At 32.1% G+C, this 18,936-nt stretch overlaps 2 protein-coding genes across 2 annotated transcripts; both read right to left on the bottom strand.

Moving 5' to 3' along the window:
• Positions 1–1,315: 1,315 nt before the first annotated feature.
• On the bottom strand, positions 1,316–4,463 carry LOC145055330 (putative NAD(P)H dehydrogenase (quinone) FQR1-like 1). The gene is made up of 2 exons (XM_079003625.1): positions 3,768–4,463; positions 1,316–1,811 (listed from the first exon to the last, which is right to left on the bottom strand). Exons 1-2 carry the CDS (start codon positions 4,292–4,294, stop codon positions 1,571–1,573), a joined length of 768 nt encoding a protein of 255 aa, XP_078859751.1. The 5' UTR covers positions 4,295–4,463; the 3' UTR covers positions 1,316–1,570.
• A 2,086-nt stretch (positions 4,464–6,549) lies between these two features.
• On the bottom strand, positions 6,550–7,001 carry LOC145051027 (uncharacterized). The gene is made up of 2 exons (XM_078999179.1): positions 6,872–7,001; positions 6,550–6,800 (listed from the first exon to the last, which is right to left on the bottom strand). The coding sequence occupies exons 1-2, from the start codon at positions 6,999–7,001 to the stop codon at positions 6,550–6,552; spliced, it is 381 nt and encodes a 126-aa protein (XP_078855305.1).
• Positions 7,002–18,936: the final 11,935 nt, after the last annotated feature.

Raw genomic sequence — 18,936 nt, forward strand, 5'->3', positions numbered from 1 at the left:
ATCCTCCGAAGGCCATAACTTCTTCATTATAAATTTGATTTCGACGATCCTTATATCCGTGAAAAGGTAACGAGAAGCTTTACGCTTTTATCAACTCATACTCCCCTAAAAATCTCACGAACAAAAATCCAATTTCCATAAAATCCTGAGCTGACACTTTACCAAAATACACATTGGCTCCAAAACACAAACCGAACACCCAGATCATCTCAATTACGTCGCCCACATCCAAATGGGTCCATATCTCATCTCCGCAAAGGTCTTACGCCTAATAATAACCGATCTTTGGTCACCACCCCAAAATAGGAAACGATTCGGAACAGGACGTTACATTCTAATACCAACTAATGGATATCTACAGATTAAGTTGATGTGGTGGTGTTGTTTATCAAAAGATGTAACAAGATATATACGGTCGACCAATTCATCAAATTGTATCCTACGGTTAACATTGATTGCTTTTTTTAGCTTTGCTATAATTTATACCATCTGATCCATCACAGGTTGTCCTACCCCAGTAACAAAGCATTGTAACAACATCCATCTAGAAAATGAGAACAAAACATAAATTCAATCATAAAATTTCTTGAAAAATATGAATGTTGAAGCAAATAACAATAATGTGGAATAAGAACTGTAAATAAGCAAATTACAATTGTAAATCAAAGTAGGAATCACAGTGGAATAACAATTTGCAAATAAGAAAACAAAAGATGGAACGTAGTAGCAAATAATAGTAGGAAGCAATCCAAAGCTAACTAGCTGAATTCGAAATTCAAAGGAGTCAGAATTACAGGAAAATCAATCTACAACCGAGTTTGTTGTGGCCGGAATCGGATTCACCGGTGTCGTCTGTGGCTGGAATCGAAGAAGAATCACAAGTTTTATGGTCGTCATCGTCTTTTGCAATGAATGCATACTTGTTAGAGTCTTCTTTGGTGGAGGCGTACTAGCCGACGTCCGTTTGTGGCCGGAATCAGAGATGGCCGGAATCAAAGAGGACGATGGAAGCGATCGATTGAAGACTTCGACATTGGGGATTGGGTATCGAGGGGTCGCATTCTTACTTTTTTTTTTTTTTTTTTTTTTTTAATTTTAACTTGGTATAACTCTAAATGGTAAATATATTTAAAATTAGATTTGTTTGGTAATTAAGTTTTTAAAAAAACACCACTATCATAAATAAATAAATAAATAAACTCCTAATATGACTGGCCCAATATACTTTATCCATTTGACATTGAAAAGGGCTAATAAAACGAGAAAATGTTCTCTTTTTCTTGACGAGTCAAACGTACTAATTTTCCTAATAAAGTTCCAACAAAAAGACATACATAAACATCTTCAATCACAAACACTTCTCTAAAATATCACTCATAATATAATTACACAATGCAACTTTCCACATCAAATGTTTTTAACTATAAGCACTAAAACAAATCAATCAACAAATTGGGGCAATAGATAAATGAAAATGGAAACGACAAAAGAATTCTCACTAAACCATTGCCCAAATCAATAGTTGGAAAATGGTGTATAAGATAAAAAGATGTATTAATCGATTCCATTCTTAACCATTTCTTGTGTCGGGTTGAAATCTTTTCACCATCATAGCCATATATTTTCCTTGATGTTGTGCAAGTTCGAGTTCCCTTTCACTCGGTTCCCTTGACCCGTCTCCCGAAAATACACCCGCACCATATGGAGAACCTCCACGGACCGACTCCATTTTGAACATTCCTGCTCCGAATGTGTACCCAATCGGAACATATATCATACCATGGTGTGCTAACTGTGTAATTGCCGTCCATCTGCAACCCACAACAATCAGTTTGAGATTAAACAAATTGATTATTACTTCGGATAATCACACATAAAAAAAAAGTTACGTGTTATGAAATTGTTCTTTAAAGAAAACATTTTTTTTTTAAATCCCTATTTTAAAATTGCAAAAACAGTTTTGTAATTTTGAACAAATTTTTATAAACTTTATTTTTTCTTACTTTTTTACATGTTTTTTCTATAATAATAAATAATTTTGAAATATTAAATTGATGATATAGAATCAAGCAGGAAACAAAAATTGAAAAGCCTCACAAATGATTCATGTGATTTGACGAACCAAATAAATTAATAATTTAATGATAAAAATAACATTAATCATAAAAAAATCCTAATAAAACACATCGATTATTCGTTTTTGTAACAAGTCAAACGATGATTCATTTTTTTTTGGACAATTTTAGCGCATCATAAAATAAAATTGAATTTTCAATTAATGTTTTATAATAATTTAATGATTCATTGCGGTTCGACAAAAAATATAGACATAATTCATTTATAACGCTTACCACATATTTTTTGTTTCTCAACAAATCATAAACCTAAACTTAATCTTACTTTTATGACTAATAAAAAATGTCATCAAGATGTTATATTGATTTTCTTTTTTCTTCAGATTAAACTTTAATTTTTATTTTATTTTATTTTTAAAAAACCATGTTTTTTTTTTATTTACTTTTTATACAAGTTTAACGATAATTTTTCGGTTTACACAACTTTTTTATGGAAAAACCTTCGTCATTCTTTTTCTGAAAAAAAAACCCTCACATTTCATAAATACTTTTGTTTCTATCTGAAAGAGCTTTTGATTTGACTCATAATAATCATTTTCTTCTTGTTGGTGTTTATATTGTTATTAATAATTTTTTTGCATTAGAATATGAAGCAAGCATTTGACTTGTTACGGTATCTCCAACCCACCCTCAAACTCCATTTATTCCCCTATTATTCTCCAATCCTATCTCATTTTTACTTCCATTTTTGGAGTTGAAGTTTGGTTGTCGATTTTAGTCTCTCTCATTTTTATTTTATATATTTTTAGTTTATTTTATCTACTAATTATAATGTAAATGCAATATTTAATATTTATAATATCATGTTATATACTAATTTATATTAATTAATCATAAATATAGAGTTTAATTAGTAGAAAAGTGTATTTGACAATATATATATAAGTTATAAAAATGAAATATTTTAGAAATATATTTTTTTGGGTAAAAAATAAGATAGAAAATGAAATAGGGTTTGAGATAAAACACTGTTTACTCTATTTTTTACTGGGGAAAAAAATAAAGATAGGTTGAAGATGGTCTTAAAAACAAAATGATGCTATTTCAATTTTTGTTGGCAACATTATTGAGAGACTAGACATTTGTTTTTTCGCATGCTATAATTTTTGAACATCCTACAAATTGATTTTGATATATATTTTTGCCAACAAAGAGAGGAAACAATATATCTTTCTTTGTTTAAAAAAAACAAATGTTTCTTTTAAAATTTGATGTTAAAAATTATCAAAACACAATAAACATTAACACAAAAAACATAAGAATTATGAGATAAAATGAACAAAAATTGATTCAAAATAATAAATATGTTAAATGTGGGTTTTTTTTCGGAAAAAAATTAAGGATTTTTTTTGAAAATTCTATGACTAAAATCGAAAGGAAAAAAGTAATATATATATAATGTTTCTTATGATATTAATTTTTAAAAGTAGTTATTTATTATATGATACGTCGTAAAGTGTGGTGACTTTGTAATTATTCATATTCAAATGAATATCTTTTTGTTTTTTTGTTATAATTCCTATATCAAAATATTAAATGAATATCTTTGTAATTATTAACGGACATATTTGGAAATCACGAACACCACTTTCTAAACATGGAACTTCGGAATCAACAAACAAGTAAACTTACGCGGTTGTTTCTTGGCCGCCTCCCTGCGTGCCGGTGCTGACAAAAAACCCGGCAGGAACTCCGGCGAGCTTCTGCTCCTTCCACAACCCACCTGTAGAATCAAAAAACGCTTTCATTTGCGCCGACATGCTCCCATACCTCGTCGGAAACCCAAACAACAACCCATCAGCCTCCACCAACTCCTCCGCCGATATCTCCGGAATATCATCGCCTTTCGCCGGTACTTTCATCGCCGAGAGAGCGTCCGGCGACAGCGTTTCAGGAACCCTAAACAGAACACCTTCAACTCCATCAATTTCCTCCACTCCTTTCTTAATATACCTTGCGAGACTCTCAACATGCCCATACATCGAGTAAAACACTATGAAAATTCTCAATTTCCTGATTTCCACAATCGGGTTTACTGTTTCAATTGGAACTGAATCATCATCGTCATTATCGACCGGATTCTGAGCAGAATCGGGATCCGATTCAACTACCGGTGGTGGTCTGTTTTTGCTGGGGAAACACCCGCCTCCTTTTCCCATTATGAAATTATCAAAATCAGAATTACCATAGAGAACTGAAAAATCGAAGAACCCAAATTTTGGTTTTGGGGAAATGGAAGAATTGAAGCGGGAGTTTGACCTGAGAATTGTGATGGTGGTGGTGGGGATGGAGTTGAATTGGAATATTGCGAATTGTGATTGTGGAGTCTTCGCTGTCAGTTATCGTTGATTTTTATTTAATCTATCTGGCTAAAACAATAATACATTCAAAGACGTGTTATAATATATATTTATTTTTACAAGCATTTTACAAAATTTACACAACTTTATATATATATATATATATATATATATATATATATATATATATATATATATATATATATATATATATATATATATATATGGAAGTGGCATATGACAACTCACAAAGATCATGTATCCATCTACGTGTTTCCAAAATTAAGTAATAAAAGTTCTTAAGCCAGCTATAGATAAATATCATTGGAAGATTGAAACATTTAAGAAGGACTACCACATCAGGCTGGACGGTATCATAGCGGGAAAGAGGTGAGGGAAGTTTCCCTCACTTTGGATCACCATCCCTTGGGTGAGGGAAGCAACCCGCGAGAAAGAGGGGGGGAGGGGGTGCCGCATTCTCTCTCTTCATGTTATTGGACTGTTTTTTTTATATCTTTTTAATATTTATAAAATTATATACTTACTAAAAAATATAAAAAATATTTTAAAATTCATGGTTTTTAATTCCTACAAAATGAGTATAATATATGTATGAAATATATTTAAAAAAAAATAAAAAAATAGTGAGGGGAGGTTCCCACCCATTCATTGGGTTTTAGGTGAGGGAAATGGTGGTGTGACCCACAAAAAGTGAGGGAAACATCCCTCTCATACCCTCCAGTTTAATAAATGAAAATAATTTTGTTATTTATCATCCTCTTATATATTATGACACATGTCATTTTATGTTAAATTTATATTAAATTATATCCATATATCATTTTGTATTTTTTTTCATTTTATTAAATTTCATATAATACTTAAATATAATAAATACAATAATAAATGTATATCCAATTTATTAAAACAATAATAAATGTATATTCAAGAGAATTGGGTTTGTCATACAAAAAATGCTTACCGGTTGCCCCTTTGACTACTCATTTTTTGTATGATGATAACTAAGATGTTTTCTCATTATTATTTCTAAATAGTATATTTAAAAATAGAAAAAAAAATCTAAATTTTAAATTGAATCAAATTATTTTAATTGTTTATTTATTTAAATTATTAGTTTAAATTTAAAAGATAAATAAGCACTTCAATTTTAATAATTAATATTTTACTTTTTTTATTTTTCATAAATTTAAATATTGTTAGATTTTATGTTTGTTTATTTTTTTAAATAAACTCATGTAATACGTGTGTCTCACAACTAGTTTTAATAATATAGAACTAGATAATGACAGAGTACCAAAGAGCTTCTAGCCCAACGGTATCATGTGTTGTCCTCTCTCTTTGAGGTTGAAGGTTTAAGTCTTGTCTGGGATATATGTGGATTTAGGAGTAGTTTAAGAATATATTGTATTTGCCGTTAAAAAAAAAAAAGATAACTACCCACGTATAACACGGGAACATATAAAAATACATATAAAGACAACACAATAAAAAAAAAAAGATAAATTAAGTAACATAAAGAGATTTCGTGCTATTATACTGAAATGTCTAAAAAATAAAACAAGATGTCTAATTATTTATATACATATAAAGTCATAAAAAGTCAACACAATAAAAAAATAAAATAAAATAACATAAAGAGACTTCGCGTTATTGATTATATTGAAATGTCTAAAAAATAAAATGAAATGTCTAATTATCTATAATCGTTGAAGGACCTCTTTGTAGACAATACTTTTTTGTTTATTGTTTGCACAATTTTCTTTGTCACATATGAGTACTTTTAACTTTTTTTACTTATCACATAATAAACAACTACATATAACTGACCATGAGTGAAGACGAGTCTACACAAATACAATCCAATAGTTGATAGTGACTATCTTTCACTCTTGATAATGGTCATAACAAAACAAACAGCTCAGGGGAATGCCTCCACAAAAAATGGAAGGGAATTCTTTATTAGACCGAGTTAACTTCATGCGAGGTATATAAATAGTCTCATTGAAGAATCTACCGCTTATAATTCGTGCCTCAATGACATGTTTTCCAAGCCAAACGATTTGTAACCTAGTACCATTGCATAAACCTTTGGTTTAGTCAATATTACGAAGCAACATGAACGAAACACTTGTTTTTAGTGTAAGTTTATGGTTGAGAATTCCATATGCCTTAAAAGCATTCAATACATCCGGAGAGTAAAGTGATTCCTCAAAACAATCTGTTGACTCTATCTCATATAAAGAATCTGAACTCAGATAAGTTTTCCCTTCATCTTTCATCAATCCTAACATGTAGTCATTGATAGCATCGAATTCTTCATTTGTAGGGACCAAAATATCTTTATCTTGAAAATATTATGGATCATCAAGATGGTTTTCAAAAGACGGATCGATAAAATTGAACGAATATGGTCACCTGTAGAGTAAACGATAACGTCTTCTGCAAATTCAACTTCGGCTTCACCATCATTAGGACCACCGATATTACATTCACCAATTTTAAGAATCCATTCAACAAATGTTTTTGTGTCATCCACGCACGTCATTTCGTTTTGGACTTCACAATTGGTATCAGACCCAAATCTTGTAGATTTAAGCGATTATTGCAAGAAACGATCAGAAATGACGAATTCTGAAAATCAATTTTGAAGCTCCTAAATTCACAAAAGAAGAATAGGAAGAAGAAGAAGAAGAGAAAGGTGAAAAGGGTTTGGGTGCCAAAGGTGAAAAATTCACATGTTCGTGAAAAAGTTGAGAAAATTGAAACCAAGCATGTTGATTCGAAAATTCGTTCCCAGAGAAGGTTGGAGAAATGAGAAAAGGTTCTATGGTTGGTTCAATGAAATATTTGATAGTTTTTGTGTTCCAAATAAGAAACCAATATCAAAATTTTCTCAAATTTCAGAAGTGATTTCTCGTTCTGAACCGAATGTTTCTCCAAAGCAATGGGTGTGCAAAGGGTCACCTCCGGTTCTAATTCCCAAATGGGTCCCTAAAATTTCATGTTAAGAAGTGAAGTTTATTTTGAGGGGGAGCTTATGAACTATTTGAGGTGGTTTCTTAATTCAAAATTATGGAAGTATAATATCACAAGTTGTTGATGTTATTCAAAGAGATGCTTGGGAGACTGTTTGCAATGAAAGCATTTTTGGTCGCACCTTATGGTCTCGCAATTGGAACGATTCTCACACTCAGAACAAAGGTAATCGGAACGATGGTGATGGAAATGAAGGTGTTCGGAGAGAAAGCTTTCGGAACGAAAGCATTATTGGTCACACCTATTGGTCTCTCAATTTTAGAAGAATATGGGTCTCACAATTGGGTTCCATCTCAAATGCGAATGGAATTTAGGAAGTTTAACTATCTCGCACATATGAGGTATTTTTGCGAGTAGATGCGAGCGTCTCACCTAATCGGAGTTCGGTTTTCGGAATTTGGATTTTGGAATTTGGATTTCGGAGTTGGGAGTTTGACCATCTCACACTTTGAAGATAATTTTTTTTCCTAACTCTGAAACTCTCATAAACCTTTTCTTACGTTCGTTTCTTAGCTCTGTCTTGGTCTAAAACACTTAAACCCTTCTAATTTTCATTCCTTATCTTTTCGTTTTGTCTGATTCTCAAAAACATGGAAATCACAAAAATATGTTTTTGTTCTTTCTTTCTTTTTGAAGCCTCGAAAAATCGAAAATCCAAAAAGTGTTATGAATTATTATTTAGTGAATGACTATTGGATTCTCCATATTCCTCCATTACTCTCTATAATTAGTGAACATTATAGCAAACATTATTATGTGTTTTATGAGTGTAGTTATGCACCACTATAATGAGCATTCATATCATACATCACCTTTCATCTTCTTTGTCTAGTATAAATAGTGAATATTATGTATTGTAAAGTTTTGATGATTTCATCACAAGTATTGGAATAAAAGTTCTCTCTACTCTCATGTCTTTCTTTACTCTATAACTTATCTTGTTATTTGATCATATTTTATAACAAAAAGAAGTTTGTTTGTTTTTGTTTTTGCATTAGAAAAACCAAAAGTGTTTTAGTTTGTGTTCTTGAAGAATATTGTTTAGAATCTTATGCTTAGTGGTTGATTTTAGTTATTTGACATGTGTTGTATTTAACCACTATATGTAGCCTCATTGTTTAGCTTGTTAGTTAAGCTTCCCTAATCTCCCTTTTTGTATCAACATCAGTTAGGTTGAGCAAAACCAAAGTCTCTTTGTATGTTCCATTTTCCTAATCAATAATATATAAAAGGTTTAACCAGATTACTTGCAACTTATATGATTGCTTCATGATTATGATTATAATTCCACACACATCATTTCGTTTTGGACTTCTCATAAAGACATATTTTATTTGTAATGATAAAAGAATTTGTGGTATGGATATAATATCTTTGCTTATTCCGATAAATTTACTCTGATTGTTATCTATGACATCATTTTGAGCATTTGAAGTAGAAGGCACACATATTTGTGTCTTCTTTTTGAATAATTTGGTCTGTCGCTTTTTTCTTTTCTTTAGAGTTAGCGTTGGTACCAACTGACGTTTATTTATTATAAGAGGTTTCGGCATAATTAATATTCGAGTTTGTAGTATATGAATAAGGAAAGGTAAACGGAAAAAAGAAGACAAAATAATGTATAATTGCATGTATTAATAAAATATATAATAACATACATGAATGATGAAGCAACTCAATATTAATAGATGAACACTCAACTTGAACAATATTGCTACCTGAAGGTTCAACGAAATCTTCATTCAAGTCAAAAAGTGGAATATCTTTTGTATTAAACGGTTTTCGTTTCCCTCTTGTGAAATGAATTGTGTTGTGCTGAATTGTATCCCAGTTGTTAGAAACATCTAGAATATTAGATAACTGAAATTTTGATTTATATGTTGATTTGAAGCACGGGAAGTATATGGTAGGTTTACAATTTTTCATTGCTTACTTTAACATTTGATATATTGGGAAAATAAAATTGTGGTTATATGATTTAAAATGTGGAGGTGAATATAATACTAAAGAAGTTAAAAATAATTTACCATGACCGGTGATTTCTAAAAGGGGCAACCTTGACGAACTAAATTTGGGTTCAACATTCGAGTGTATGGTGTTATGAGACGAGGATTCTGAAGGTAATTTGGTAAAGTTTCAAGCAAATCAACAATTAGCGGGTATGAAGATATAATTTTCAGAAAATGAAATTTTGTATCACAGAGGAGCGAAATATATAAATAAAATATAAGAATTCAAAACAAAAGCAAATACAAAAAACAAAAATGCAGTACAAAAGAGGCATAACATATAAGAAAATATACACTTATGGGAAATTCTTTGTATTGTTGGATATGATTGTGTTTTTAGAGCACTGGATGACGATGATGCATGCACTAAAGGAAAAAATGACTTATACAAATTGAACATTATAGACATATATGTATTAAAAATTAATGATAATAGTTAATTTACTAGGAAATTAAATTTTGTTATGTGATTTCAGATGTGGAGGTAAATATAATATAAAATAAATTAAGAATAATTTACCTTGACTAGTTATTTGTAAGAGTGACGATCTTGACGAAAGAAATGTGGATTGCACATTCGGGTTTATGAAGTTATGAGACGGGGATGCTATGAAGTTATGAGACGGGGATGCTGAAGGTGATTCGGTAAGTTTTTTAGTAACTCGACAATTAGGGGTATGAAGAAATTATTTTCTGAAATTAAAATTTGTATCATAAATGGTGGAAATATATTAAAAAAATTAAAACTACAATACATAAGAAAATATAAAAAACGAAAAATGTAATTAAAAAAAGAGGCATAATATATAAGAAAATGTAAATGTGTTTTGTATTGTTGAATGTGATTGTGTTTTTAGAGTATTTGATGAAGAGGATGCATGCACTAAAGAACAATAGTATATATCAAACACTCAATACGAAATTTAAGGAAAAAATGAGTTATACAAATTGAACATTATAGACATTTAAGCACTGAAAATATAAATATAATACTTAAATATGAATTTTACCATTTGTGATGTCAGACAGTGGTGTGGTTGGGGAAGAGCTTATAGGTAAAACATTACTAACAGGACTTTCAGGTTTTTTCTTTCTTGAAGCATATGGAGCGTCACTCATTTTGATATGTTTGATTTGGGGTTATATATATATATATATATATATATATATATATATATATATATATATATATATATATATATACACACACACACTGATATTGATGATTTAAAATTTTTAAATAAGGGAATTGAATACTAAAAGGGTGTAAATTAGGTAAAAAATAAATGTTGCATACAATTGCGGAGGGAATAAATGCAGTATATAAAAATAGATTTGGAATACATATAGTAAGCTTTTATTATTTTACCATATGCAAAGGATAAATATTTATGAAAATAAAATTTAAATTTCATTTCGACGAATAAAAGAATGTGAAATAGTAGATGTAATAAAAATAAAGTGGTTTTGGAAATGAAATTTGTAAACTTATAATTTTTGAAGACATGTGATAAGATACGCGACAAAGACGTTGACACCATATATGTATCGATTTGTATGTGACAACATGATACAAGTACCATGCTGCAACGATCAACAATTTATATCCAGAATGATAAAAGAAAAATATTATAATTCAATAATTCACATGACTTAGCTGATAATACATTAAACATGCATAGATTTTAAGTCAACTTGTAGGCATACGACATGTGGTATGCTTCAAGTACAATAATAATGTACATAAAATAAAAGCTATAAAACAAATCATGAATGAAAGTAAAAGAAATAAAATTTTCATTAACACAAAATAATTCAATAAGATGAAATTGTCATAAATAACACAGATAACATCGTGTTCAAACCAAATAACAACCAAACCAAATTTCAAAAACAAGTAAAAGACTTCACCAAAAAATCCGTAAACCAACAATTAAAAGTGCGACACATAAAAAGAAATTGTATGTAAATATCTTTAAGATGATATATAAAGTGTTGATGGGTGGCTTCATATTACTCTAGCTTTTCCATTTTTTGGATCTTCAAGGTATCAGAAATAACACCACCTTTCGAAGAAGATCACTCCAAAGAGTAAGTGGTAGCAACAATCCCAATAGGGTGTTTCCTCGCACTCGATGATGATATTAAAGCTTCAAGATCAACAGCCTCAAGATTGTCATGGTGGACCGAAACAATATTTTCCTGTATAGAACACATAAAAGGATAGAAGTCTGATCAAAATAAAATATAAAAAACATAGCAAATTTGTGCAAATACATGAAAATCAAGAATTAAATTGAAATATATTTTTGATAGAAGTAATATGTTCAGAAGAATGATCCATAGTACCTTGCAATTAAAAAAACTCGTAATTTTTTTTTAATTTAATTCCTTATTTTCATGTATTTGTAGGTTCAATTTAAATGTGCAATGTTATTTCATGCATTGACATATTCCAGCAAACGACAAAAACAACAACAAATAAATGGTTGGGAAAGTGGTAGGTCTCGTTACAAACATGATTTTAAAAAAAATTAATCTTTCAATAATACACGAATTGATAACAATGTACTATGAAAGTACATTGCTATAAGTTATAAAACTGTTTTTTTTTATTAAATGACCACAATATTCAGATATGGTTGATGTTTTTCAAAAGTAATAAAAGTAAATAGAAATGTACTTTGAAAGTACATTGCTATAAGTTCTAAAGTTGTTTTTTTATTTGCAAAGTTTTAAAGCTTTTTTTTCTTAAGTAATATAATTTATAGCAATGTACTTTCTAAGTACATTGCTATATAGTAACCTGTTGTTTTTTCAAAATTAACAGAAATTGTCCCTATTAACATATTAAAAGTAAACAACAATGTATACCGAAAAGAGGGTCATGGGGTTTGACTTTGGGAAATTTCGTAAAAGTCAAAACTCAAAAGTATGTTGCTGTAATTGGAGTTTTCATTGACACTTAAAAAAGCATAGTTATATGAGACGGTTTCCCACCTTATTTGGCTTGTTAGCATGAGTACCATCATCATTGATAATATGTTGCACATGAGTTGGTGACCGTTTGAAAACCTCAGCAAGTACCCTTTCATCATTAGTCAACTTATGCACAATAGTTGTTTTGCAGATTGAACATGGAGATTTGAACTTTGAAGACAAACTTCTTTTTTAGAAGGATTTTGAACTCACCAGGGATATTTTGACGTCCTAGATCCTAATTTACATTACAAGAAAATATTGGAAAAGTTAAAGAAGGAAAATCATATATGTCAATTATTTAAATAATGGAGATATATTATCAAACCTTGGATATTTTTTCCACCAACCATTGTTTTCCGCAATGAATCAAATCTTTTACATGACGTTAAAACAATACAAACGAAAAAGACCCACTTTCATCTTGCACACAAGCTACAATCATGATCCTAAAAAATATAACATAATACTTATATTTACTTGGCCATACACAACGAAATATATGAAAAAAGTTAAATGCACGCATAGTCCAAGAGTAAAGAATATACTTCCCATATACATCCGAAACTCCTCCACAACCTTCACAGTGAAAAGGTCCAGTAGCACTATCATCATCATTTTTAGTAACTTTTTTGGAACAATCACGACAATAAAATGAATACCAACCTTCATCCATATCAAAACCGATGATGATAGCAATGATGGTTAAAGAAACTTCATATTTCATACATTGTTTGAAAGGAATGATATTAAAATCATATTTTATATGAATAGGCTATACATAATCAAAACAATAATAGATTACAGAATTTTTTTAGAAATGTTAACTAAACTTCATTGAAATAGGGAATCTCATCAATGTTTTTGATTTGAAAACGGAGGTAATAATCTTCTGGATTGGCCACAACGGTATCTAGGTTGAGTTGTGATGTATGGCTAGAAGACTCAACATTCATATCCAATGCATTAAGACTACATATACACGAAAAAATAAATATGAGGTTAAAAAGTAACAGTAATGATTTAGAAAGCATATAAAAACATAAAACATTAAAGAATTAATTATTAAAAGAAAGACATACTTTTATTTGAACTCTAAAATGTGAGCATATCATCATTTATATGCAATCTAGACCCAAACAAATAGTTACCAACTTGAGGCTAACCTGGAATAAATAATTGAAATAATATGTTCAGTAATTACTTTGAAGTTAAAACGATAATCTGTTGAAACATATATATATATATATATATATATATATATATATATATATATATATATGTTAAAAGTCCTTACCATCCCAATATTTGAGTTTGGTCAAACGTAGTAGGATGATAACCGAAGCATTTTCGTTTTGATGTTCCAAAATGTAAGTATTTAACTTCAGTGCAAAAATTGTCCCACAAAGCAACTACAATTTTCGTACCACTAAAAATGCATGGTGGTGATTAATGAATGATAAATATAAAAGTGGAAAAGTTAATAATATATAAACATTTGAATGCCTACCTTAGATCCTAAGCAACCAGATTAATTGACTTTTTTTCTCTTCCATTCTTAACAATGACTCGCATGGGGTCCGTTGACATGACTTGACCACGGAAATCTATGTGAGAAATGTAATCGATTAGTATATGATATAAATGTGTTACATTAAATAATGAGGTATAGAAATATGGATAACTAATAAGAGAACAACATACTAAAAGCAACGCTAGTGTCAAAATTATTGGCTAGCAAATCTGGGAAACTGACACAGTGATAAGGATCTACCATATCAACAAATTCAGTGGATACATGAACTAATGTGGTTTTGTAGAAATTGATCTCATGTTTATGAGGAACAAACATGCAATAACCTTCATTTATTATCTCTTTGACAACTTCTTCATCAAATAGGGCTTCAAATACATGAATAAGATTTTTTTATTGTTACCTATATTTGAGTGCCCTGTAGGTAACAATGAAAGTTCAGTAAGTGTATACTAAAGACCACTGTTGTAAAAATCCCGACTAGGTCCCAATTAATCTTCGATTAATCCTTAGGCGCTACTCGACCGATTAGAGGATGCCTAGCGATTAATCCCTACATACATTATGAGTGAAACATTATAAAACGATGAAATTTTAATGTTTTAAAGAAGTTTTATCTCAATGGAAATTATTTGAGGCATGATTAGTGTTGTATTAATCATATTAACCTATTTTGTTATCATATTAGTGGTATTTACGAACTTTGATATGATATTAATCGTATTTATTTTTTTAAAATTCAACAAATTAGCAATTAATGGTACCCGATTAATCTCCGCCTAGCCGATTAATCCCTTGATCCCGGTCCACGACTAGCTAACGTCGAGCGTTTTTTACAACCTTGCTAAAAACAAATTATATAGTAAAATGCAGAATTCATACCTGCTGGTTAATTAAAATCATGTCTAGGCTCCCGACCATTTTAGGGTTGGTTTTATAGGTTTGCTTCCAAATCAAGACGACCTTAACGTGTATGTTCCATGATTCCTTGGATGCATCAATTTCAACAAGCTTATCAAAGACGAGTTGACATGCGCTGTTGTTTTCCATGGAATTCTATTCTTTGAAATCAAAGGAGAACTAGTTAGAAAGAATTATGATATGGCATGAAAAATCGTATACCATATATTTATAAGGAAGTATAAATTTGGTTAATGCTAATATTGCATAATTTTTTTGGAATGTAATATCATTTCCATACTTAAATATGTGTTAAGTATGGTATGATATCAAAAATAAAATCTTCACTAAATGTCAAATATGATAACAAAAATAGCTAAACTCATGCCTAATTTAAATATATAATTATCATATTTTGCATTAAAATAAATCATACTAAAATAAACTAAAAATACAATAATTGATAGCTATTGAGATGTATAATATTTATGTTGATGATAAGATATTTGATCGCACACAGATTAGTTGTGATGGATATGAAAATAATGCTTTAGAAGAAGATAATGAATTGTTAAAGCAATTTTCCATTATTAAAGAACATTTACTTCTGAAAAGGAGACAACATAATTTAGATAAAGAAAGAAAAGAAAAAGAAAATGATATGAGAAAATGTGAAGATGTTCTTGATAAAGTTCATGATGTTCTTCACATGTTCGTGAAAAAGTTGATAAAATTGAAACCAAACTTGTTGATTCGCAATTTCGTTCTCAGAAGTTTGTTAAAGGTTGGAGAAATGACATAAGGTTCTATGGTTTGTTCAATGAAATATTTGATAATTTTTGTGTTCCAACTAAGAAGCCAATCTTACTATCGAAAGCTTTAGAAAAATTGGGATTCCTTATCAACATTTGGGTTGCCTAATTGTACACAACAAATGGGTTTATTGTTTATGGTTAGCAAATGATGGGTTTTAATCAAGCCTCCTACAAGTTGAAACCAGATGCTAACTTCACTGCCCACCAAGTGTTCGATAAAATGCCAAAGTAAAATTTTCAAATACTACAACCATATTTTTAACTCTGCTCAAGATGTTATATTTTACGTCTCATGCAAAACCATGGCTTTTATTGTACAAAGTTCTTTAAGGCTATTTATCCCCCATATTTGGAATCAAGATTGATTGTGAGCCTATCGCCCTTGTTTTCAAGGAAATGTAGTGTTTCTTCCTGGTGATTTCTTTATTTGGTGCACGCTAACTTTTGTTTGTGGTGTTTCCATCATAGGGTTTCAAAAATTTCTTTAGGCTTCAGCTCGAGGCTTAATTTGCCTATCTTTTATTTTCATGGATTCTTTTTCCACTTCTTCGATCAGTACTTGGCCATGTCCTTTTCGGGAGTTTCATTGTTGCCCGGATGGTCAGGTGGGGTCTAAGGGGATTTCTTGTTTGATATCTCATATTAAGAGGTTACACCTTGCTTCCGATGAACGTAAAAATGTGTTGTGGGAGGCTATTTCTGTGGACCATGGATTGTATATGGATGTAGAAGAAACATTAAAGGTGTTTGGTCAATGGATATGCGCTAATTGTATGAATATTCATGCATTGAGTTGCTATTACCACCAACCTGATGGTCTTGTACAATTTACTGGTGGGGTCGACGGTATAAGTGGACACATTATTAGCATTTCGAAGTCGGATTCCATATGGCATGAAACCGTAGTACTTGAAGGGATGGCTTTGGATGCTGAGCTGCTTGATCGTGTTTTCAAGGCACCTATCACGACCGTCAAAAGTATCCTTCATAGTTGTTATATGGCTTTCTCTCAAGTGTTGCAAACAACTCTTAAAAATGTGGCCACTCACCCCGAGTCTTTTGAATCATGGGTTAGGCTATTACTTCTTCCCCGATGTACTTTGCAGGTGTTCAGGCCTAAGAACAAACAAAAATGTAGGTATTGGAACAGGAAATAGTTACAAAATCATTGTATATTGAACTCTTTAGCCACATGGGGGAAAGAGGACGGTATTGTCACATTAGTTGAAAATATGTTCGACAATGCAGGTCTTGGCTCATTGGGCCAAAGAGCTGATCACTTTCTGGATGGCAGAACAAAGGGCAACATGAACGTCGGACAATGTCTTTGTAAGGTTGTTGATGGGCATTTTATAGCAGTAGTGAAAGTGTTGTGCTCACCGTGTGTCGCTTTACACGACAATGACACTATCAAAGCTTTAGAGGCTAAGCATCCATATAAGCCACCCCCATCTATGTCGAGCACCCTTTATTCTGAGCCTCCCCTTTTAGTAGATATTGACAATGCCTTTGGTTACATTAAATCGTTTCCTAAAGGAAATTCGTGTGGGAGAGACGCCTTGAGAGCTCAACACATTTTGGATGCTCTATCTGGGGAGGGGTCTGCTATAGTCACAGATCTCTTACATGTTGTCACCACAGTAGTTAATATGTGGCTAAGGGGAAGATGTCCGTCATGTCTAGCAGAATTTGTAGCATCTGCGCCTCTTACTCCACTCCTAAAACCCATCAATGGAATCCGTCCTATTGTTGTGGGCACTATATGGAGGCGTTTGGTCTCAAAGGTTTCTATGAAAGGAGTTGGTAAAGAAATGACAGAATACCTTAATGACTTTCAATTTGGAGTAGGTGTCTCGGGGTGTAACATCCCAAAAATACGAGCCAAAAATTTCATTTTAAAACAAGTACATGGCAAAACATTAAAAATAAAAGGCTCGACGATGATATCATTTCACAAAAGATACTACGTGTCTAGAAACATTTTTATAAAACATTAAAGTGTCAGAGTACAAATTCCCAGGAGGATCTCATGATGCGGAAAGCAAAGCGTGTGTGTGATGTACCGCTACCGCGCCGGCTCCTTCCCCTTCGAAGAAGAGGTACCTGAAACCAAAACTGAAAACCGTAAGCACGAAGCTTAGTGAGTTCCCCCATTGTACCACATACCACATAACCACATAACATACATATATTGTCAGGCATATCTGGGTTCCCAACCTACCCCTTTGGTCCTCTCGACCGGATGTTGCCTAGCATACCTGGGTGTTGGCCTCCCCTTCGGTCCTCTCGACCGGGTACTGCCTAGCATATATGGGTGCTGGCCTCCCCTTCGGTCCTCTCGACCGGATACTGCCTAGCATATCTGGGTGCTGGCCTCCCCTTCGGTCCTCTCGACCGGATACTGGGGACTATTTATCCCTTCTACTACTACCACATAACAAGTATCACAATAACAGAATCTATCTAGCAGTGCTGGGTATGACTACCCCTTCGGCCCTATCGACCGGATATCTCGGGGACTATATCCCCCTACTGTCACGAGCACATAGCATCATATCATACTAGCACATAAGCATAACATAGGTAGTAGTAATCCCTAGATGAATATCATAAAGACAATCATCTACATACAACTCCTACTGGTGGGCCGACATTGTGGCCGTAGACCCACCGCTACTGGAAGGTAACTCACCTCGAAAGTAACTGCGGAAGTCTGCTTGCTAAGCGCCTGACTGCTGAATCAGAAATCCTCCGACTATAAATCATAAACATAGGTTAGCCTCTCATTCACACCCTTAGGTCAGATGACTGACCCTCCCTTCGACCCAAGTCAACTCCTTAGTCAAGGCCAACTTCCAGTTGACTGGACTCGCCGAGTCATGGCACTGACTCGCCGAGTCCTTCTCCACTAACCCGGTCCCACTCTACAAGCCCCTTCTTCCCACTCACTGAATCGTCCTTAACTCACCACTCAGGACGATGGGACCGGCTCGCGATCCGACTCGTCGAGTCCATGAACAACTCGCTGAGTTTATGAACAACTCGCCGAGTCCATGAACAACTCGCCGAGTCCATGCGAGCAGACTTCCCACTCGCTTCCAGATCCTTATCCGAACATCCTGCATGAGGATCTGGGGTTTCTGGGACTATCGGAACACGTTAGATTGCTAATCCTACGTGCAAACACGAAGGGTTGGACTTCTGACA

This window comes from Lactuca serriola, chromosome 5, assembly GCF_051521515.1.
Source record: "Lactuca serriola cultivar US96UC23 chromosome 5, Lser_US96UC23_V15, whole genome shotgun sequence".
NCBI lineage: Eukaryota > Viridiplantae > Streptophyta > Magnoliopsida > Asterales > Asteraceae > Lactuca > Lactuca serriola.